This window comes from Musa acuminata, unplaced genomic scaffold (assembly GCF_036884655.1).
Source record: "Musa acuminata AAA Group cultivar baxijiao unplaced genomic scaffold, Cavendish_Baxijiao_AAA HiC_scaffold_1144, whole genome shotgun sequence".
Taxonomy (NCBI): Eukaryota; Viridiplantae; Streptophyta; class Magnoliopsida; order Zingiberales; family Musaceae; genus Musa; species Musa acuminata.
In genome coordinates, this window is record NW_027021356.1 from 271,882 (window position 1) to 294,247 (window position 22,366).

Here is a 22,366-nt window from a genome sequence, read left to right on the forward strand (position 1 = left end):
TGAGGAGATAGAGAACGTGAAACGAGAGGATAAGTTCCATGGGCTCCTTATGGCCTCTCGCGCTTGATTTGCTAGTTGCATTTACGGAGGAGTCCTTCGTCGGCCGACACTGAAGTTCAAGGCTGGTGGCATCCTTGTGACAGTGATGTCATAAGCAGCCCTGTTCTCGAAAGAGTGGAGTTACTGAAGCTATGTGGTGGCTCTCAAGTTGAAAGCACCATCGATAGGATTCTTCGCCCCTCTTCGCGCCTCGATTGATTTGGTGACTGTGCTAGATGTGAGCCAAGGCATGATAGGGGAGAAGCTCCGGATGCTAAAGCACGCAATGCGGCTAGTGGTCTCCTCTTTGGGTCCGAGGGATCGGATCGTGGCCTTCTCGATCGTTGCAGGTGCTAAGAGGCTCTTTCCTATATGACAGATGTCGAGGCAAGGCTAGTGCGCCACTCGCCAGATCGTGAAAATGCTCGTTTTAAAAAAAATTGATTAGGTAGCCGATCTACGTTTTTAAAACCATTTATTATTATTTTTTAAAACTTAAATTATATATATCATTATATTAATGATTTATTACGAGACAACATACCACGTAAGCTGATTCTAACGTCTATTAACTCAAACTTGACTAGAGGAGCTTATATGTTATGTTTTTAAAAATATAGGGATTATTTTAGACACGAGTAGACTATAAGGACTTAAGAGATTTATAGCCAAAACTACATGAGCTAAAATTGACCTTAACCCTTTATTATGAGTTAGCATACAACTTAAGGTTTATACGACGGAAATCACATGCGTTAAAATTAACCTAACCCTTCCTTCTTAGTTTTACTAGATCTATAACAAGAACAAATTTTCAAATATCTATATTGTAAATTGTTGTGATTCAAGGGGGCGTTAATCAACGACAGGAAAAAAAGTATTCTTTGTCGGGCTATTTAAGCCATTTTCTAACTCAGATGCCCGGACACTTGCATGCCCTAATTATCGTCTCCGCGCCCTCGATTTCTCTCGCAGTCTATCTTTCCCTTCTTTTTTTTTCTCTGAGCAGCGGAAACAAAAGCCCTGATTAATGTCAGGTTCCTACGGCTACGGCGGACCCGACGATCGCGCGCCGCCTCCCCGCGGCGGCGGATATGGCCGAGGCCGCGGCGGCTACTGTGGAAACCCCGGGAATCGAGGTTTCCGATTCTTCCTCTTTTTGTCCCTTCGAAGTTGTCGTTGATTTTTCGTCTCCTTGCTCTAGGTTTAGGCTTTAACCTGTCGTTTCTTGTAGGTGGCGGCGGTGGGTACGGGGATGGTGGGCACCAAGGTGGCGATCGTGGTAACCGTGGAGGTGGCGGAGGGCGCCGAGGTGGTGGCCGCGGCGGCGGTTTTGGACGGGAGGGGGATTGGCGATGCCCCAACCCCAGGTCCTCTTATTACCCCTCCAGGGTTTTACTCTTCCACCTGGATTATGATTATAGTCTGTCTATATTCTTTCCGGGCAATCAAGTAGTGTTATTGGTGCAGTTGTGGAAACCTGAACTTTGCAAGAAGAACCGAGTGTAACAAGTGTGGTGCTCCATGCCCTGGTGGTGCTGCTGGTGGTGGGGGAGACTCCAGTGACAATAACAGAGGTGGTGGTGATTATAATGGTGGTCGTGGTGGTTATAATATCGGTGGAGGGGGATATGGTGGCAACCGAGCCGGATATGGTGGGAATCTTGGTGGAAGGAGTAGTGGTTATGGGGGAAGAGGTGGTGATTATGGTGGAAGAGGTGGATCTTACAATATCAATAATCACGAAAGAGAGGATGGTGGTTATGGTCAAGTTTCTCCAACGCCTCCATCTGCATATGGTGGTCCTATTGGAAATTATCCTCCTGCTCCAGGGACCTATGGTTCAAATGATGCTTATGGTGTTGATTCTATTCCACGTCCTAGTACCTATGGTGATCCCAATTCTTACCCTCCTTCATATGGTGCTCCCCCTCCAAATACATATGGCAGTGAAGGTCATGTGGCTCGCAGTGGTCCACCATCTGGCTATAGTGCTCCACCGTCTGGATATGGTGGTGGATATGGTGACCGCACGAACCCTGTCCACGACATTGGTGTTCCACCTCGCCATAGTGGTGGTGCCTTTGGTGCTCCTCCTGTTGCAGTTAAACAGTGTGATGAGAATTGTGGAGAATCCTGTGATAACACGAGGATTTACATCTCAAACTTGCCTCCTGATGTGACGACTGAAGATCTGCATGACCTTTTTGGAGGGATTGGACAGGTATCCATCTCTTTCTTCTCTTCAGAGTAATTAATTGTAGCATGTAAGAGGAGAATGTTGCTTCCTTTGGGAATAAAATATTGTTGCACTTGTAGTAGTAAACTTTTTAGGATTATATATTCATCATGGATGGGTGAAAAAGAGAACAGAAAAAAGAACAGTGCCTTTTCTTTGACATGGTGTTTGTCATGGTTATAGACAAATAGGATCGATGAAGCATTGTCATCTGGTTGAAGTATAGATGATATTTGGTGATTAATTACATGCATGATGTGTTTTGGCAATAGAAAAACTATATGTGGTAATATTTGATTTTTTTTCTTTTTGAAAATATCCGATCTTCTTATTAAGTCTTAAACAACATCCTATCTAGCTGAATTGGAAGATGCATCGTTTTGTAGCATTCTACTTTATGCATAGAACTAATGTTATGATCATTGAGAACTTTAAGCGTTCATCCTAGAACTTGTTGAATTAGTATGATTGTCAGCAAAATTATCTTAAAAAGGAGCTTTTCAATTTTCTGAGAACTCAAGGCCAAGAATCAATCAATTGTTTTTATTATGGTTCCATAATATCCTTCATATTTATGTGACCCTGGGTCTTAGTGTGATGCTTCATCATGCCATATGCTGGTAGTTGCACTCTTTTTAATGTCTCTCTTGTTGGGAAGATCGCTATTGTCAATCACGATGAGAATCTTTATTTCATATCAAACTGAAATACATAAACAGCATAGTAATTTGGTATGCATGTGAGAATAGGCAAAGAGAAAGATAGTAAACTTGCCAAAATGACTAGAAAGTTAAAATTACATTTCATACAAACTCATTTTCCTACTTGACTTTTTACAATGGAGGATTGAAAGATAAAGTTTATACCAATGCTGATTTAATTCTAAAGGCCAAACAGCCATGAACTACATCTGTTTTGTTAAATTGAATGATTTAAGTACCATTGCCTTTTACAAGCTCATCTATTGTAATATGGGCTTATGCTTGTTTCCATAATGTTCGCATATATCTTGGTCCATTATCATAATTCATAAGAACAGTGTCAGGCCTAGGATCAGTTATGAATGCTACAGTTAGGTTGGCTGGATCAGTTTAATCGGATAGCAGGATCGCTTGGTAAAAACATATTTAAACTAGAAAAATACTAAATGTAAAATAGCATACTGTCAGTGAAGTATACAATAAAATTTAAGTACATAAAAAATATATTGAAAGTTTCTTATACCTTTATATTTTTGAGGTTATCTAACATTGCAAAAGAAACTTATGAAATTGAAATATAAAATTGAAAAATGGAAAAAAAATGATGAATAATTCATTAAAAGAATACCTATTCTATGCTTATCAATATAAAAACATATTTCGTAAAAAAAAATTTATTACTGTAGTAAATAACTATTATGTATATGTTTTATAAAAGAACAAAAACTTATCTGCTTGCAATTTTATAGATAGTGATTGACCCTATTGTAACTCCAATTATTCTCTAACTCATGCTGGTTAAGTGTGGGTAACGCAAAGACCAATATAAGAAGTTTCTTGAAGATGGCACTTACTAGAATTTAGATTGATTTTGAATTCCTTGATATCTCTTTCTTTGTGAAAGGATTCTTTTTCCTAGTGTTGTCAAAGGTGCTAGGCACTTAAAGGCATCAATGTTCTAAAATATATGAGGCGCTAGGTGCTCTACGTCGTCATAAAGAAACAATCTAGAAAGCAAAGGGGCTGAGGGGTTGCACTATCGTCATAGGGAAGACGGAGGAATGGGGGGCTACTCATCATCGAGAAGAGGGAGAGAGAAAGTGATCAGATGGAGGGGATGTGCCTTCGGGTGAGGAGAGAGAGAGCAATTGATGGGAGGATCTAGAAGAGCTAAGAGAGAGGGAGGGTTGTGTTATCATTCGCGAGAGGGGAGACACCATTGTGTTGGTGGTCGACTACCTTGCCAATCATCAATTGCTTGTTGACACCGTCACACTCTATCGTTCATTGTGGCTTGGGCCTCTGCGCATGCCTAGGCGATGATTGAGTGAAATTGCTCACATAGGATGTAACAGTGGTGCTCGAGCCTTAGCTCGCGTTGCCTGGGTGCCTAGGTGAGCGCTTAGTGATAACACTACTTTTTCTTAAGGGACATATTTCATTCATTTGTTTTCTTTTCCTATATTTTCTCGGTCGTACATGGTGGTGGATAATAAACTCTACAACAATAATGAAAAATAACAAATATGATAGTTGCAACAAGCAAATGTAATAATAATATTATCTCATATTCTGTTTGATTGTCATATTTGAATGTCTTTTTACCCCTCTTTTTGCCTTCCCATCTTTACTTCTCATTGTCCTGCTTCTCATTCTGTCTTCTTCTTCTTCTTCTAAAACTGTCAATTTGGTTATAATTGGTGAAGTTTGGCCAACTTTAGAGTTCGGTTGATTCTGACGAATCGTGTTGATTTTTTGTTATGAGTTTGAGAAATTGGTTCAAATTAAATTGATATTGGTTAATACTAATATGGATTAGATGTATGTAGGAATTGGCTTCTACCACTAAATATGGCATTATTTCTTGCTCGGATCAAGAGGTATAACTACTAAACCCATCATGGGGTTAAAATGGGTTCACTTATGGCTTTTTCTGAAAAGTCTTGTTAATTGTCATTTTGCATTGATCAATGCATTTTTTTTTCTGCAGAAGCTACTAAAATATGAAGGATGAAATCATAGATTATTCTTGAATGTGTTATTGCAATTCTCCCCCCAGTAGCATGGATTTGATTAATATGTTATATTTCATTGGTGTTTGCAGATTTGGGTTCTTAGTTTGCACTATTCTTGATGAAATTGTAGATTGTATATTTATATGGTCTTGTTTAGCATTTTGGAGCATGTCATGTTTGAAAACGTTTGGATCCTATTTTATTTTTTAGTGCTGCATTTTGTTCAAGAAAGTTAACACTTTTACTACTGCTTTACAATGAGCATAATATTGCTCCGTTTCTCACTGTCAGTAAATAATCTTATATGATGGTTATATCCTCACTGTAAATCTGTCATTAGTAAGCATGTTTGTTCCAGCCTGCCTGCTAGTTGTCAATTCTTGAATATAGGTTATTTATTGTAAGCCTTTTTCTTCTTGTGTAAGCAAACATGAGTTAGAATGTTAAATTTTATAGTATCTTACAAATTAAATTCTGTTGGTCCTTTAGAATGCAATATGATTATGATATGTCAAATGCTTGAATGACATTGTTCTGTTTCGTGGTTGTGATCTTTTTCCTCCCTGTAAAGAAGTGGCTTGGTGACTTAGTCATTTACAGGAAGGAAAAATTCTGAATTCTGTATTCTGATTGTTGAAAGATTGTCATTAATTTATCTTAAATCACAAGAAAATTTGTGTTCTTGGTGCTCTATGTTTCAATTGTGTCATTCACCTTGAGGTTAAGTAACTAGGAATTTGACAAGCCTTTGCTTGTAGTCTGCTTTTTTTCATGCATTTATATGTTTAAATTTGTAATGCTGTCTGTGACACTCAGAATTTGCTTTGCTTTGAAAGGTATATTCATGCTTTGCTCCCTTATCACCACCACTTCAATTTGCAATTTTCTTAAAACAAAATGTAGAATAACCTTCATATATGCATTACTCTCTTTATTGTGGTATTGCCCTTGTTTTTTGTTGGGTTTTAATCCCATGGAATCTTCAGAATGCTTTTAGTTTATTGCAGAGACTGCATTATCTTTATCTATTTATCAAAAACTCACATGTCAAGTACCTGAAAGTTTGACAAATCACATATTTACACTTTGAGATAAATTTATTTGGATTTTGAGATATTTGGTGTGGAACATATTATCATTATGATGCTTGTAGATGTTGGGATGGGAAACACAATAGTGCAGTATTAAAACTGAGTGCAACTCACTATCTCTCTCTCTCTCTCTCTCTCCATATATATATATATATATATATATATATATATATATATATATATATATATATATCTTGCGTGTACGCACGTGTAATATTATTATATTTTTTAGGTTGGCAGAATCAAACAAAAACGTGGTTACAAGGACCAATGGCCGTGGAATATCAAGATATACACTGATGAATATGGGAACAATAAAGGGGATGCTGTACTGTCATATGAAGACCCTGCTGCTGCACATTCTGCCGGGGGCTTCTACAACAGTAAGTTCTGTGGTGTTCTAATTATCTTGTTTGTGCGTCCCCTTGAATTTCAAGTATACATTTATGTCAAACTTTTGTTTTAGAGTACGACATGAGGGGATACAAGATCAATGTTGCAATGGCAGAGAAGACTGCACTTAAACCTCCACCTGCATTTGGTCGTGGGTATCATATTTCTTTGACTTAAAATTGCTAGAAATCCTTTCATGTTTGTTATATTGCCTTTGTATTTTCGTCTTATTTACTCAATGTGTCCTCTTGTTTGTTTTTCTTTATGTTTGACTCTTCTGTCATATCTGCTATATCTCAGCAGTTTAATTTAGTGACCATGTCTATATATTTCAATGGCCCTTGTTTTGGTCATGTAAATATTACATTTAGCCCTTGTTTTGATCATGTAAATACTATGTTTAACATGAGTGCCTGAAATTGTTCTTGGTCTCAGGCAGATCTAGTGGATAGCCATATTGGATTTTCATCTTCATGTGAAAGTGTCAAAGGTCTTATTTTCATATTGAGATTTTTTTAATGTGATAGCAGATTGTTGTGTTAGGAAGCAGATACCCGTAGATTGTGAAGAAACCTTGTAGTGCTAGCAAAGACTAATGTGCTGCTATGGAGCAATGTTGTCAAAGGTGTTGGGGATTCCAAGGCACCAAGGTTATCCTGAGTTAAACCAGGCTCTCACCAATGTAAAAATTACAAAATATAAAATTAAGGAATGAAACTGGTGTTCCAGCAGTTTGTGTTTGGGTGTTTATGTATCATAAATTGTGGGGTTTTTATGCCAAAAACCACTGTTTGTATTTTGTAAATGATGCTTGCTAATATCAACTCTTGTCCAGTATTCGCATTGTTAAAATTCGGAATAGTATTTGCATTAACCAGTTGCAAAGACTCGGTATTGGCCATATCAACTGGATGGACCAAAAAATAATTTGAATTCCTATGAAAAGCAAAAAAGAAAAGTAGAAAGTGTTTATGATTGAGTTTATTTTTTGTGTAATATGTAACATGTAAGTTTAAATCAAGCATATACACATTTAATCTACATCAAATTATAATTATGAATTGAAATTAACTTATGTATTAAACTATTTACTATTTGATGTAATTATGGCTTCTTGTTGTTGTGTCATATAGAATATACAAGTTCAATTTGAAAGTGCAAGTTATAGTTTTTAAGTTATAATTTAGAATTTCTAATATATATATATATATATATATATATATATATATATATATATATATATATATATATATATATATATATATATATATGTGATAATGTTAAGTAAGAAAAAATCGTAACTATATACATATACATTCAATTGCTTAATATAATTTACATAATGTCTTTTAAGTTATATTATACCCTTTAAAGTATATAATTTGACATAGTCACATGAAGACAATTATGCAAAAAAAAAAAAAAGGGTTAAGCGAAACGCTCAAGTAGTATTTCTATTTATTTGCTAAAATTTTAAGTGTTTTTGTTGTAAAATATTTTTTACATGCTAGATCAGATGTACGTTTTGTATATTGTATGAGAAGCTGCTAAATATATAAGAGATTTTTCAGCCATCACAAAGTTTTGTTTATTTTACTAAGTATGTCCTTGATACCACCTTATTTCAGCAATCACAAAGTTATATTTGTTTTGAAATAATCTGAGTTGAATACTTGTATGTCCATAACCCCACCTTAATTTACATTCATGCTTTATGGTATTATGTTTTCTGCATATTTTTTACCTTGCCTGCAGCTATTGTATTGCAAAGTCTTTCTAAATGTATATTGTTAGGTTTCTTCATAAATTTTTACATGTAATATCTTTTCCTCTAAATGCCTGACATATATGTAGCTCTAAGTGTGTCTTTTCTTTTTTTCTACTTTTATGCAAGCAGTGGTGGAAGAGGGGGCTATGGTGGTGGAGAGCGACGAAGAGATAATTATCACTATGGTGGGGCATCGGGACCAGATAGGCATCATTATGGTGGTCATCGATCACAACCATACTGAAGGCTTGTGTGTTGAGAATGTCATTTTAGAGTTATTTGTAGTTATTGTCACCTAAGTTGTACTCGAAAATGAAGCATAAGGTAGGTCATTCTAATCCTCTTAATAGGGAACTTCATTTCAAGAATTGGATGGGCTTTAAAATTGTTGATCCTAAAGTTTATTTGTACTGTGTTAATCTTTTTATAGAGGCATGTGGAACTAATCTCCAAACTGCTGCTAGATTTGAAAATTACAGGTGAGTGCTGCTGCTTCATTAAAATGCTACATTCTGTTTATGTCTCTTATGATGATGTACTGATACATTTCTGTGTTGATGAATGGGCTCACATCAGCATGGCAGCAATGTGACCCAAGCTCATTTGCATATGAAATATAGGTCACAGATTTTGATCACTCGAGGATTTCAGATCAGCACACAACACTTGGGTTTCAAACCTTCCTCATCTGGCAATTTTTAGATTTTGTTTCTTGCATCAGATGGCACGTTTTGAAATTGTCTTCGTTTTGCATTCGTAACCTTGTTGGTAGTTCCTTTAATCCTTTTTCCCTTCCATTTCTTGACAATCTCATTACCAGCCATAAGTCTGTAGCTTCATAAACAAACTTTAACACAGAAAATTGCATTGTTTGTAGTTACCATGTCAGAATATGTAGCAGTAGCTCTTGGTGTGAAGGGAACTTTCCATCTTCTAGTCAGCACTGTTGTACTCTAGTTTGCTATCGGCTTCTTGGGCCTCTCTATGATATTTAGTATAAAATGTCTTCTGAGCCTTGATAATAATAGCATTTTCTGACCCCAGTCTTCCTTGATATTAAGTTTAAAATGACATGCAACCACTAGGGGATCATGTACATGGTTCTGAATGCAGATCGTTGTGCATTTATTTACATTTAGCATTCTGAATCTATTATTTATGTGTGATAAATCATGCTATCTATGATATGTTTTAATACATATTTGGGCTCATGTCTGAGGTGAGAGGAAACAGAAGACCATATTTTTTTTATTGTACATGTTCCTGAATTATGGTTTAGATTTGGTTAGAGAACCCTGACTCAATCCTTTTTGAGTGGCACACAATCAGCTGGAAATGTAGTGAACTGGAAAGTAATAGACAGACTGCTGGTATTATTGTCTCAAGTGTCGTGAACTTAGCATTATTTTAGGTCCAGCTTGCTTGACTTGCATCTATGCTAGAAAAAAGTTCTATTAAGAGCATCCGATGTACCTACAAGAGGTGAGTTTTAGCGTTTTTTCATGGTTGTCATGTCTTTTATTATTACTTGTGCATTTAATTATATTTATATATATATATATATATAGTTGTTAGCATACTTGATAGCATTGTTGTATCTGAACTAACGTTCTCTGTTATTTAGAACTTCATTGACCATTCCAGGTTCAGATTTGCAATTGTACGGAGTCATTTTTCAGTATTCAAACTAAAAATGAAAAAAAAAGGTTTTCGGCTCTAAATCATTAACAGGTAGGTATGTCTTAAGCTTTGTCAATAATTTATTGATGACAGTTGTGCACGCAAGAATCATTTAAACATTCGGGTGATTTATGTTATATTATCATGAATTGTTATACCAAAATGGAAGCTGCGGTAGGTAAGCGAGAGGAACCATACTTTTTCATCCCCATGTGAATTGTCTATTTGATATCGACACTTCATTGCCCGATTCTTGGAAACCTGTACATTAGTTCGTTTCACTTTGTTTAAAATAACCGGATATAAATTTCGCAAATTTTATATGCCACCAGAATTCCATATTGTATTTATCTTGTAAAGTCTTTGTGTCTACAAAGACATTGTCGTATCACTTTGGACATCTTAGCGTACTACACTTTGTACCAGACGTGTGCATGTCAGCATCCTAATGTCCGCTTCCCCTATCTTGCATGTACAAATGTTGGGCTCAATGTCTCGGCCGAGTCATATAACAGAAAGAAGACTCATACCATTGGCGGGTACTCTTAGAACTTCAAGGGCCCACGGTGGCCCTACCGAGATAGGCGAACCGTAGCGGCCGTGCAGTACAAATGGAGGATACGAATTCTATGGGCCACAATAAACATAAATATTATCGTTTTACTTCTCTTTCTTCCATAAAAATTGTATTAGATATATTTCCCTTTTTTTCCCTCTTGACTGGTATCGAGTGTGGCCGCGAATCCGTTGCGCCAAGCCACACTAACGGAGACAACGCTAGCTCGATTCCCGTTCTCCCGCAGCCATGGCGATCGCCTCCTTCCACCCGCCGATCCGAATCCTCTCGCCGGCTCCCTCGTTCCCTCGGCCTCCGTCGAAGAGGCTTCGGCCTCTACTCCCCCGTTCCCCAACCCGCCCAAAATCCCAACAGCGGCGGGTATCCCGGAGGCAAGCCAAGCCCCAGCCCTCCGACACCGACCGGTCCCTACTCACCCGGGCCTCGGGCCTCCTCAATCGAATTAGGTACCCGAGTTTGTGGAACGCCTTGCGAACGCTTCGATTCGTGGGTTTCCTCTTTGTTTCTTGGTTCGTCGTGTCGTGAGTTCTGCTTTCTTGGATTAGTAGAACGTATCGAATCGATAGCGTCATTCGTGTAGCTGAGAAATTTTTGATTTGTTCCCCAGAGGCGATGAGATCAGCTTAGAGATACTGAGCATTGCCCTGCCGGCTGTCTTGGCCCTTGCTGCGGACCCCCTCGCTTCGATTGTGGACACCGCCTTCGTGGGACACTTGGGTACTGGATAACTTACCTTCTATGTTTTTTATGTTTTGGGAATGTTAAAAAGAGTTCATCGTTTGATTCTCTGTTAGAAAGCTAGGAACTTTGATGCTGTTGACTTATTAGCTCTTTGGTTTATGTAAGAAGTACTACCAATACGATCTTTAGGGGAACTTCGATGTGGTGTTGCAAATTTACATGTTCGCTACGCCTTGTGTTTCCTCCTCCGGCCATGTAATATTGTATGAAACCTTAACAGGTTCTGTTGAGCTAGCAGCAGTTGGTGTCTCGGTCTCAATATTCAATCTGGTTTCGAAGCTGTTCAATGTTCCTTTGCTCAATGTGACTACATCCTTTGTTGCTGAACAACAGGCACTAGAGTGTAGTCCTGAGAGCAATGATCATGCGATTGAAGCAGGTAGGAATTCTGTTCTTTCAGTTAATCAGCATGTTGATTTCAAGCTTAGGTAAAGTTTATTTACAGGGGGCAAAGTTCCCACTGGAAGATATTTGCAACAAGAGCCGATCAATTATGCTGATGGAGAAAGCAGGAAGTTTCTTCCAGCAGTATCAACATCTCTGGCTTTTGCTGCTGTAGTTGGGATTGCGGAATCAATGGCTTTGATCTTTGGCTTGGGACTGCTAATGGATTTCATGGGTATATCTGTTGTATGTCAAATCATGCTATCATTCATCATAAGTTTCAATAGACATATGATATTCATCACATAGTTGAATTCAACTATCTCATGCATGAACTGAATTGAAACCTTTGGTCATGTTTTCAACTAATGCGTAGCTATGGTCAAGATGGATCATGCATACTAAGTGAAACAAAGCTTATGTTCATTGTCCAGTCTTCTGTTGCAATATAAATTAAATGCCGATATTTGATAACTAGGCTTTTGCCAGACCATACAACATAAACTAATCTGTTGATGCAATTTGACAGTGATTTTTAGACCGTAAAATCTCTTCCAAGTGTGCCAATTTTAGGCTTGCTTGCTCCAGCATAAGATTTTAGGTTCATAAGAGAATTTTGAAATATTGCCTATTACCAAATTTCTAGCGTTCGGAGATTGTCGAAAATTTGAAGCCAAATCCTAAACAGTTATAAAAAGCTAATTATGTTGACAATTATGATTTTATGTACTTGTTGTTCTGTGCTGCAATGTATGTAATAGTTGAATGCTTTCTGGTAGGCTATTGCAGAAAGTAATGCCCATCTTTATGATCAATACAGGATTCACCTATGCGCTTACCAGCTGAGCAATTTCTTACTCTACGTGCATATGGTGCTCCAGCAATTGTACTAGCACTTGCTGCACAAGGCACATTTCGTGGCTTTATGGATACAAAGACACCGCTATATGCTATCGGTAAGTATTTGATTGTATCTTTTCCATTGCAGACTTTTGGCAAGTTGTAATCCTAGTTATTATGAAGTTCAGGAATTTTATATGGTATTTCTATATCTCCTTAGTATACTCCCTTGATTTTTTTTTGGACTTCCTTTAATTATTTTCTAGAGAAAATGTTTTCTTTTATATGAGCCTTGCACTTTTAATTGAAGAAAAATAAAATATAATCAAGTTTGATGCATCAAAGCCGTGAAAAAATGCCTCAAACATTACAAATGTTTTCCAAATTTTGGACATAATGTTTAATGCTAATTGTGGTTGGTGTTCTTATCCAACTGATTAGGTCCTAGTAAGTGCCTGAAAACTCATCTTGAATTGCAAAAAGCAAACAATGCTACATTCGTATGTGTTTGTTTGGTATTAGGAATCTGCTTGTCACAAGCTAATATTCTTTTTATCAAGAAAGCTTAGCTGAATAACCTAACACAGTCTGATCGAAACAATTGACAGTCATATTTTGTCTGTAACTGGTGGGGAACTACAGATAATATTTTTCAAGTTGATCAGTTTTCCTCCATTATTCGTTATTCTTTCATCTGGATTATTTGTGGGTCTGTTGAAAGATCCTAATAATCCTTTAATGTTCATCCTCCAATTTCTATCTGCTGATTACTTTTGTTACAACAAGAAAACAATCAGCCATAGTGACCCAACGACTTGTGATTTTATATATGGATATTTTCTCAATAATGAATCTTTATTTTGGGCAATGCCACTAATGAAACTAAGAGCAGTCAGTTCTCTATTTATTATTTTTAAAAAAATATTCTTAGATTTCCCTCTACCTCTTGTAACACCATACCTCTATAAATATATTAGTATCATAAAAGGAAAAAAGATAAATCATGTATTTGGTATTTTGATGCTAGTTGTTAGAAATTTCCATATGTTGATCCCAAGGATTCGTTATAGCATCACGGAGTAAGTGATTGGATGATGGTTAACATCCATTGTTTCTGTTTGTCTATTGACAAAACAAAATTGACTTGCACTGATTAATTTTCACATCCTAGTCACTATTTAGAGTTAGTAAATAATATCAACATGATCTAAGCAGTGCATGTATCTTATAACCTCTAACCTTCATTATCCCTTGGGAGTGATACAACTAAAATTATCAATTAATACCGCAATACACTTGGGATCTGAGTGGCTAGATTCTTCATTATAATACATATATGATATTATATATTTACACATATTGTCTCTGTCAGGCTCTCACTTAAGATGTGTGTTTTTCTGTAGAAAATTTTTCAAGAAAGTAGATAATTGCAGTCTGCAAGAGTTATGCTTACTAACAATGAATGTAAAACTTCTCTTTGTAATATTAAATTCTGTATAGACTTTGGAAAACTACAAAAATAGCTTTTCAAAATCTCTGAAGCTTATTTTGTTAGGTTATGCCTATCATTGTTGACACTGTCTTCACTACTATTTGCACCACCACCATGACGCCACACCTCCATCTCTCAAGGACATAGTAGAGTGAATTGAGGTGTTGAGCATATGCTAGTTCCTTGAACATGATGCTTATATCTTTCTAATAGTTGTTGGACATGATTTTCTGTCAATATACGTCGTAAATGTTCAATAAATCCATTTTCTCTGCAACTATCTGTATTTTGAAGAAGTTTGGAAGAATCCTAAAATCTTCAATTCAATCTGCTAGCAGATCCAACAAAAGGCTTTCTGTGAATTGATCAATTTCATGAAGTGGTCTTATTAAACTAAGTATGCATTTCAATGTCCATTATCAGAAGAATTCTTTACACATCAGGACACCAGTAGCAGGTGCCTGGAAGCTTAAGAAAAGAGACCTGTTTCAGCTATCATAGTGTTTGCTTAAGAAACTACTTCATTTGAATAAAATTCTGTGCTCTGTTTACAAGGTTGTTGCTTTTCAGAAAGGTTAGTTTCACATATACTGGCACAAAACTAGTCCTCAAGGAATATTGTTGCATTGTGAAACAACATGGAATGAATCATAAGCTATCTAAATTTTTGTGCTAAAATTTTTGTCCTCAAGTAATATAACAGAAAACTTAGTAGTAACTACCAATTTTTGCTTCCATTGTCATGCATCACATTTGATATTCTCTAAAATGGTCACTGTTTCCATTTCATGTTGATAAAAAAAATGCTAAATTTTATGATCAAGCAAAATTTAACTCTCCTCCATTTCAGGTGCTGGAAGCTTACTAAATGCGATATTGGATCCCATTTTAATATTTCTATTTGGTCTAGGTGTAGGCGGTGCTGCAATATCTACCGTAATTTCTGAGTATGTCCTTGCAACCATGTGATTGTTGTAAAAGCAATGTTGTTTACTTAGTTGGACCTTCTGTTTCTTTTCCTGCCTTAATTCAAGTCTAATGTTACAACTCGACTCACTTTTAGGTATATGATTGCTGGTATCCTCCTCTGGAAGCTGAATGAGAAAATAATACTGTCTCCAAATATTAACGGGGAAGGAATGAGTCTATATCTAAAATCTGGTAGGTCATCTTGATGCTTATAAATCTACAGCAAATATGACCATCTAAGATGGACTTTTCTAAGGCTTGTTTGTTTGACAGAAATTATGGATTTGAGAAATTTTGCACAATTCGTAGATGAGAACCTTGTTAGGTGAGAGAATGAGACCTTTCAGAGCCTGCTTGCATAGAATTCATAAACACAATAGGCATCATCTGACTCAAAAACTCAAGCCATTGGTCATGGCTTCATTATTCTTCTCTTCCTTTCTGTCCCTTCATTCCTTCACACTTCAGCAGTTATCTTCCATTTCCTCTTTCTATCTGTTCCAGCATTCCTTGTCTTCCTCCTGCTTTCTTTTCTCCTTTCCTATTCTTTGCAGTCATTTTTCTTCTCTTCTTCCTTGTCAGCACATGCCTAAGGAGGGGCATTGGGAGTGAAGCATCATATGGGGATAATGTAGGCAATAGACCAGAAATTGGACAAGATCTACCCGATCTGGTTTTGATAGAATTCACTGGATCAATATAGTTCATGAAGAACCGGTCGGGTCATCTGTTTTTTCTTTTTTTTTTAATTCCATGTTTGATCTTTAGAAAAATTGGACTTGACGAGTGCCTGGTTCAAAGTTTTGTAGGTCCAAACAGCTGGTTCAGTCTGGAGATGGCAACTATGGTTTAGGTCCTATGAATCATATCATATACATATAATCTGCATCTGCATTAATTTACAATTTCAATTGCTTATAGATGAAAAATATGCAAATAATGTTGTTCTTGACTTCTTGTGCAGTTGGCCTCTTGGTTGGTAGAACTATAGCTGTGCTCATTACAATGACAATATCAACTTCCATGGCAGCACGGGAAGGCCCAGTTGCCATGGCAGGTCACCAGATATGCTTACAAGTTTGGTTGGCGGTCTCTTTGCTCAATGATGCCTTGGCACTTGCTGGTCAGGTTGGATAATATAATCAGTCTGTTCACTGTTAAACATAATTTAAATCATATCACGAATTTTAAACATTATTTCTTGGCCTCTACAGTTTAACTAATTGTGCAAAACCTTTTTACAGGCTTTACTTGCAAGTGAATATACTCGGAAGAACTATGTACAAGCCCGTCTTGTAATATACAGGGTTATACAGGTTGGTTTCATGCTTTGCGCTCGTCACATTTTTGTATAGACACGTGATTACTATGTTTAAAGGTAGCTTTGGGAAACTAAAATGAATTTCTTAGGGTCTTTTATGCTTCTTTTGACTTGCCTATGATCTTTTCACTGTCTGTTAAATCTTTTGCCAGATTGGAGCAGCAACTGGAATTGCATTGGGTGTGTTGTTGTTCTTTGGATTTGAGCCTTTCTCAACTTTATTCACCACTGATTTTGCTGTTCTCCAAATTGCTCAATCTGGCATTCTGGCAAGAATTTTCTTTTCCGTACCCATTGAGTTCAAGACACTGTACTTGTCCTCTGTACTAACTGTTTGAAATTTGCAGTTTGTCACCGTTTCTCAACCGATCAATGCGCTTGCTTTTGTAATCGATGGCCTCTATTATGGTGTCTCCGACTTTTCGTATGCTGCATATTCTATGGTCTGTTCTGTTTCTCATTGAACACGAGTTTGGCTTTCCCTAATATGATAATAACCTATAATGTATACACCACAGATACTCGTGGGGGTAATCTCATCACTGTTCCTACTAATAGCTGCTCCTGTATTTGGACTTGCTGGAGTATGGGCTGGTTTGGTTTTTTTCATGAGTCTGCGAGCAGTTGCTGGGATTTGGAGGTACAACCACCACCCTACTCACTCTCTTCCAAGGTTTTACGTTGCTTATATATTCTCTTTCCAGGTTACAAACCAAAGGTGGACCATGGAAGATACTATTGTCTGATATGGAGATAGGAACCACAAAAGAATGTTGATGGCCATTGATTTAACTGGATGCCGATGTTGGTGATGGAATATACTGCCCTCACAGTTCTACACTTGTACTGCAGCTGTTGTCTTTCAGTAGGCAAGATATTGGATGATCTTAGACATGACTTAGTCAGTAAACAGATACGAGATACAGCATAAGAGAACAAGGAAGAAGATTGGCAAAGACTCAAGGTTAGATTCTAGATGATAATTCATTTCTGAAGATGAACTACTGACACAAAAACTGTCATTCTTCCAAATATGCAGTTGCAAGAACAATAAATTATCCTGCAAAGCATGGAAGAGCTATTAATCCAAAGAACAGGTAGCTACACCATGAATACACCTTCAGACCTGGTTCAAAATTATTCTTTTTTTAAGCTTCTGATTGCATCACATGATTTCCAGTCTAAGTCTAGTATCAGCATAGACATTTGGAGATTAGCCCTTCTCTATGACACATCGGTAAGAGCTAACATGTGAAGGCCTATCTAATGGCATAATGTTGTTGAAATGCAACACCATCCTGGAGGAGCTAATATGTAGGGTGGAAATCTTGCTGATGATAACAAATGATAAACCTTTATGTTTTTAGATTGTTGCTTTTCCAACAGCTTTGATCTTATAGAATAGATTCTAAGGACAGTGTAGTGATTATTGTACTAGCAAGTAGTTTATCCACTTGCAGTATTCTTTTGCAGAGCACAATAGTACCAGTTGTTTCGTAGCACTAAATGGTTGTTGGAAGATGCATATCAGAGGTAAGTCAGATTTCCCTGCATAAATGAAACAAAATGCCTTCCATATTTACATTTATGTTTATAGTATGAGAGCAGGCAGATAAGAATTTAAGGCCAAATGGGTAAGAGAATGTATGGCAAATAATTTGCAATAGCGAAAACCAGCAAGAATTTTTTTTTTTTTTGGTCCTTGAAATCAAAGTTTTATGTATACTCATAGAAATTGCATTGTTGTCCCAATGTTACCTGTCATGGACTTAATTATATTGACTTATTTTTAGAAGTTAGGAGGAATTTGCTTTGCTTATGCAAAATTGTCATTGTGCTATGGTGGGTTAATTACAAATCATTCTTTACGGTTAGCTATCATTAGTATTCCGATCCATATATTTTAAAAAATTATAATGACATCTTTATAGTTGTGAAAGTGAAACATCTAAGTCTATTTACCCTCACGTCGTTGGTTTTATTAATGGAATCACGAAAATAAAAGGTAAAAAAATAATTTTAATATTTTAGTTGGTGGTGCGGATAGTGTCGGTGGTGGAGGATGACGACGTCTTAGGATGGCCACAAGTGATTGTTGTGGATGAGAATAGCATCGACGAGAGATGAGGGTAGATGTAGAGCAAAGAAAGGATCGTTCTGCATTTTCGTCGACACAATTGTCAAGCAACCATTTTGTTGCTCTTCATTTGTATCGACATCGATGTAGTTGTCAAGTGATCTTTTCGTCGCTCTGCACCGACGTCAACATAGTTGTCGAGCGATCCTCACCTGTCGCTTCTATTCTTCTCATCTACAATAGTTATCCGTGATCCCAAGCAGTATCATCATCAATTGAAATTTTAAAATTATCTTTTTTTTTCTTTGTTTTCGTTGATAAAATCTATGATATTATAATAAATGGACTTAAATATTTTATTTTTATAATTATAAAAATATTAATATAATTTTTAAAGTATAAAGATCAAAATATTAAAAGAAACTAACCGGTGGTGGGTAATATGTAGTTAGCTTGCTATGGCCCAACCTCAAACAAAGGAATGAAACAAACTAATCTACTGTATAATATGATTAACCCCTGCAACACTATACAACTACAATAGCTATTTTGCCGTGCTTACTTGACAAACAGTTTCAGAACAGCAGAGACTAGAAAAATATCTCATCTCCTTCTCCCTTTACCTCTGCTTTGCAGAACACGCTCTGTATCTGCCCCTGCTGCTGGGGATCCGTGTAAGAAGTGCTTATTGAACTATCATATCCAGAGCTGAACTCATAGTTTCTTGGGTTCGATGGATTGAAAGGAGACGGGTTTGCCGACCCAGCGGATTTGCCGCTGAAGCTGGAGTTGGTGATGAGCATCTGATTCTGATGGCTGCTCGTCGTCGCCGTCGGTCTTATCGCCATGGCGAAGCTACTGCTGCCTTGTCCACCACTTCCACGGGCCGCGGGGACATCATGGTTGTGCTTGCCCTCGTACGTGGTGATCACCGCCCTGAGATCATGACAAGCCCTCTCCACATGCTTCCTCACCGAGCAACCCACGGTGGTGCACTTGTAGTAGCTCCTGCAGTTCGACGATGACAACAGGTGACATGAGATATATGCATACTCTTCAGGTCATCGATGCATTTGCAGAAGCAATTTGCTCGCCTTGGATTGGGATTCCCCTTCACCACCTTCTGCCCGTACTTCCTCCAGCGATATCCATCGTCGAGGATGTCAATGTCACTCGTGGTCTGAACCACCACCCTGGGCTCCCTCACCGTCCTGCTACCAGCACCTTCTCCTTCTTGCTTCCCCTTCCTGCAAAAACATGGACGGCAGACATGAGTCCATCTCATCCCTCAACTATGGCAGCCAATCGCTTGTTCTTCGACCAACTCCGATAACATCTTACCATCGCTTAGCATCAGGTTCCTCCTCCTCGAATTCATCGACTCCTGACTTGCTCACCTGAGACCCCAAATCGAGATCATCATCGCCGAAGGAGACGGAGGAATTGTCAGGTGTGGCAACCGACTCCAACATCAAAGATCGAGTTGCTTTCGCGCAAGCTAAGTTCCTCGTGGTGAACTGAGGCTTGGGATGGTTGTGCGTGCCTTTGTATACGATTTCGGTAATCTGTCCATCTAAAGATCTCTCGATCTTCTTCTTCGTGGGGCAACTCGGGTACGTGCACTTGTAGTAGCTGCGCGGGTTCTCGCTTCCTTTCACTTGCTTTTGCCCGTACTTCCTCCAGTTGTATCCGTCATCTGACCTCCTCTGCAGAGTCTGAACAGCTTGAGCATGGTGAGCTGAACCAGATGGGTGGCGGCTGTTGCTATCTCTGGGGGCTGTGGATTCAGATTTCGTAGTGGGAGTGGTGGTGCTGTAATGTTGTTGGTGCATCCATGATGGTTGGTGTTCGTCCTGTATGACCACATTAAAGGATTCGTCATCGGGAAGAAATGGCATCAAGACACGAAGGTCTTCTGAACTGCAACCTGTAGGAAAGGAAGAAGAGCAGGAAGGAGCAATTGGTACCGATGGAATTGAGGCGGAAGAAGGGTGAAAACAAGATGCTTGCTTGGTTCCATTTTGGAAAGAGAATTCACCCAAGCACTCGTCTCCATCCCTGATGCCTTGCTGATAACCGAAAGCTTGAGGAGATCGAAACATCTGTCCAAGGGGATGCTTCATATAAGCTTATCATGATTTGGATGGCAATCACAAGTGAGTAACATATGCATAGAATCGCACTAGAATATACTAAATCACAGAAACAGAGAAGACAAATGCTGCTTTTCTCATGTTGTATAGCAGATTCACAGCTGACTCCATGCACTTACACCAGAAGAGAGGAGAACGGGCGAGTCGAGGAGCGCAGCTGGGCTGAACCCCGCCGGAATGGCAAAGTAGGAGGAGGAAGGAGAGATGGGCAGTGACGGCGGAGCGATGAACTTGAACTCGGGAAGGTCAGTTCCATCACCCGCGACACCGTCCGAGAACTCTCGGGCGTCGGCCGCGGCTCCGGAGAGCAGCTCAGTGAAGGAACCGGTCGAGAAGGCGAACGCGTCGGCGTGCCAGGAGCTCGCGGCGGAGGACGCCATGCAGGAGGAAAGAGGAAGGGAGGAGGAATCGGACGGCAGATCGAGGAGAGGTTGTTCGTGTCTCGTTGCTGGTCTAAGAGATTGGGATCGGTTGATCATTGGTGAGTGTGATGATTAAGAAGAATAGGAGACAGGGAGAAGGCTCGAGCACCATAGCACGCGAATGCGGAGGCTTCTTCTGAGAAGAAGAGGGCAGGGGGTGGGAATTTTGACCGTTGACTGGTCAAACTTCGTGGGTTTGACTGGAGGCCAAGTCTGGCCTCACCGTTTCCACTGCTACCCGCCTTGCTTACCCGACCGAAGGTGAAGGGCCCCACATCATGTTTTTGTGGTCTCCAGTTAGTATTCACCAATCAAATTGTTGGGTGGTCAAGGACGGGTATGAACGAATCGCCCCCTTTTTCTCGTTGCATGGCTCTCTGACTTCATTTGTGCTTGTGATGCTATTGCTACATTAAGACCCTCCTCTAGAATCATAACTTGGTGTTGCAAGCTTAAGTTCCTATTATATGATTACTGTATGTTGTTTCTGGCATGTTTAGTTAGAATGGCAGATATGGAGAAATAAAGTTCAATGCCAAAACAGCAGTAAACAGAATCAGAAGTAGAAGATTGTTACTGTTTTTATACTTTCGTCTTACGTCACATCCTGGATTATATATATATATATATATATATATATATATATATATATATATATATATATATATATATATATATATATATATATATATATATATATATATATATCTTTCCACACAAGCCAAATAGATAAACATCACTTTATTCATCATCTATAACCATTTATTACAATTCATTTATTCATCAAATTACAAATAGAAAAGTAAACATAGTAATGTTAACTTCAAGAGTCATCCAAGTGGCTCTACCTAGCGGTAGAGGAAGGTCCGCTCTCCACTGGAATCCAATTTAGTACTAGAGGGAGGCTGCTCTGAAAATAAAAAACAAAGAAAATTCAGCAACGCTGAGTAGGAACCCCAAAAGTCAAATCAAGATGAATACATGATCAAAATTCAATCAATCATCCTATTGGCGTATATCAAGTACCCGAAGGAGCACTCCCCCAACAACGGATGGAGATGCTTTATCTTACGGGATGAGTTTGTGTTCTCCCAACAGCGGATGGAGGCAAACTCATATCATACTCCCAACAGCGGATGGAGTGGTGTCCCACACCCGCCAAAGTGGGGACACGTTCCTCCCAATAGCGGATGGAGGAACCGTCCAGCCGCCACGTCTGACGGCCAGCTAATCCCCGAAGGGAATCGCCCTACCTGCCCTTGGCAGGGAAATAACATAATCTCACACTAGTCATGTCCATATAGGGATGAAATAACACATTTAAACATTTCTTTCAAATATCATCAATACCAAATAATACAAATTAGCCCTCAATTGACTTGAACTCTAGTTCAATTGATCCAATTGAACTCAATTTACTAGGACCTAACTGAACCGATCTCTAATCCTTATTTAACTGGTCTG

At 38.3% G+C, this 22,366-nt stretch overlaps 3 protein-coding genes across 19 annotated transcripts; 2 read left to right on the forward strand and 1 right to left on the reverse strand.

Moving 5' to 3' along the window:
* The first annotated feature begins 956 nt into the window (after positions 1–956).
* On the forward strand, positions 957–9,977 carry LOC135671636 (transcription initiation factor TFIID subunit 15b-like). Of its 10 annotated transcripts, none has more exons than XR_010512777.1 (9): positions 958–1,178; positions 1,274–1,409; positions 1,510–2,263; positions 4,809–4,859; positions 6,318–6,468; positions 6,552–6,629; positions 8,376–8,570; positions 8,677–8,725; positions 9,871–9,977. XR_010512777.1 is itself a non-coding variant. In XM_065179860.1 (8 exons), the coding sequence occupies exons 1-7, from the start codon at positions 1,070–1,072 to the stop codon at positions 8,543–8,545; spliced, it is 1,449 nt and encodes a 482-aa protein (XP_065035932.1). In that variant the 5' UTR covers positions 958–1,069; the 3' UTR covers positions 8,546–8,570; positions 8,677–9,284. The 10 variants fall into 10 exon arrangements, 6 of the variants coding, with proteins under 6 accessions (XP_065035938.1, XP_065035937.1, XP_065035932.1 ...); XR_010512776.1 differs by lacking the exon at positions 9,871–9,977 and adding an exon at positions 8,823–9,284; XR_010512778.1 differs by lacking the exon at positions 9,871–9,977 and having other exon boundaries at positions 6,552–6,633; positions 8,677–9,284.
* LOC135671635 (protein DETOXIFICATION 44, chloroplastic-like) lies at positions 9,895–21,368 on the forward strand. 7 transcript variants are annotated; one of them, XM_065179858.1, is made up of 18 exons: positions 9,984–10,949; positions 11,111–11,220; positions 11,465–11,623; positions 11,690–11,874; positions 12,449–12,584; positions 14,811–14,907; positions 15,024–15,121; positions 15,894–16,057; positions 16,174–16,245; positions 16,403–16,519; positions 16,598–16,693; positions 16,769–16,890; positions 16,955–17,214; positions 17,290–17,347; positions 17,711–17,783; positions 18,964–19,940; positions 20,040–20,483; positions 20,571–21,368. In XM_065179858.1, the coding sequence occupies exons 1-13, from the start codon at positions 10,732–10,734 to the stop codon at positions 17,025–17,027; spliced, it is 1,647 nt and encodes a 548-aa protein (XP_065035930.1). In that variant the 5' UTR covers positions 9,984–10,731; the 3' UTR covers positions 17,028–17,214; positions 17,290–17,347; positions 17,711–17,783; positions 18,964–19,940; positions 20,040–20,483; positions 20,571–21,368. The 7 variants fall into 7 exon arrangements, with proteins under 7 accessions (XP_065035927.1, XP_065035930.1, XP_065035926.1 ...); XM_065179854.1 differs by having other exon boundaries at positions 20,574–21,368; XM_065179856.1 differs by having other exon boundaries at positions 17,724–17,783; positions 20,574–21,368.
* Positions 18,810–20,959, reverse strand: LOC135671634 (probable WRKY transcription factor 26). Of its 2 annotated transcripts, XM_065179852.1 has the most exons (5): positions 20,600–20,959; positions 20,295–20,429; positions 19,669–20,180; positions 19,422–19,574; positions 18,810–19,335 (listed from the first exon to the last, which is right to left on the reverse strand). In XM_065179852.1, exons 1-5 carry the CDS (start codon positions 20,957–20,959, stop codon positions 18,918–18,920), a joined length of 1,578 nt encoding a protein of 525 aa, XP_065035924.1. In that variant the 3' UTR covers positions 18,810–18,917. The 2 variants fall into 2 exon arrangements, with proteins under 2 accessions (XP_065035924.1, XP_065035923.1); XM_065179851.1 differs by having other exon boundaries at positions 19,669–20,429.
* Positions 21,369–22,366: the final 998 nt, after the last annotated feature.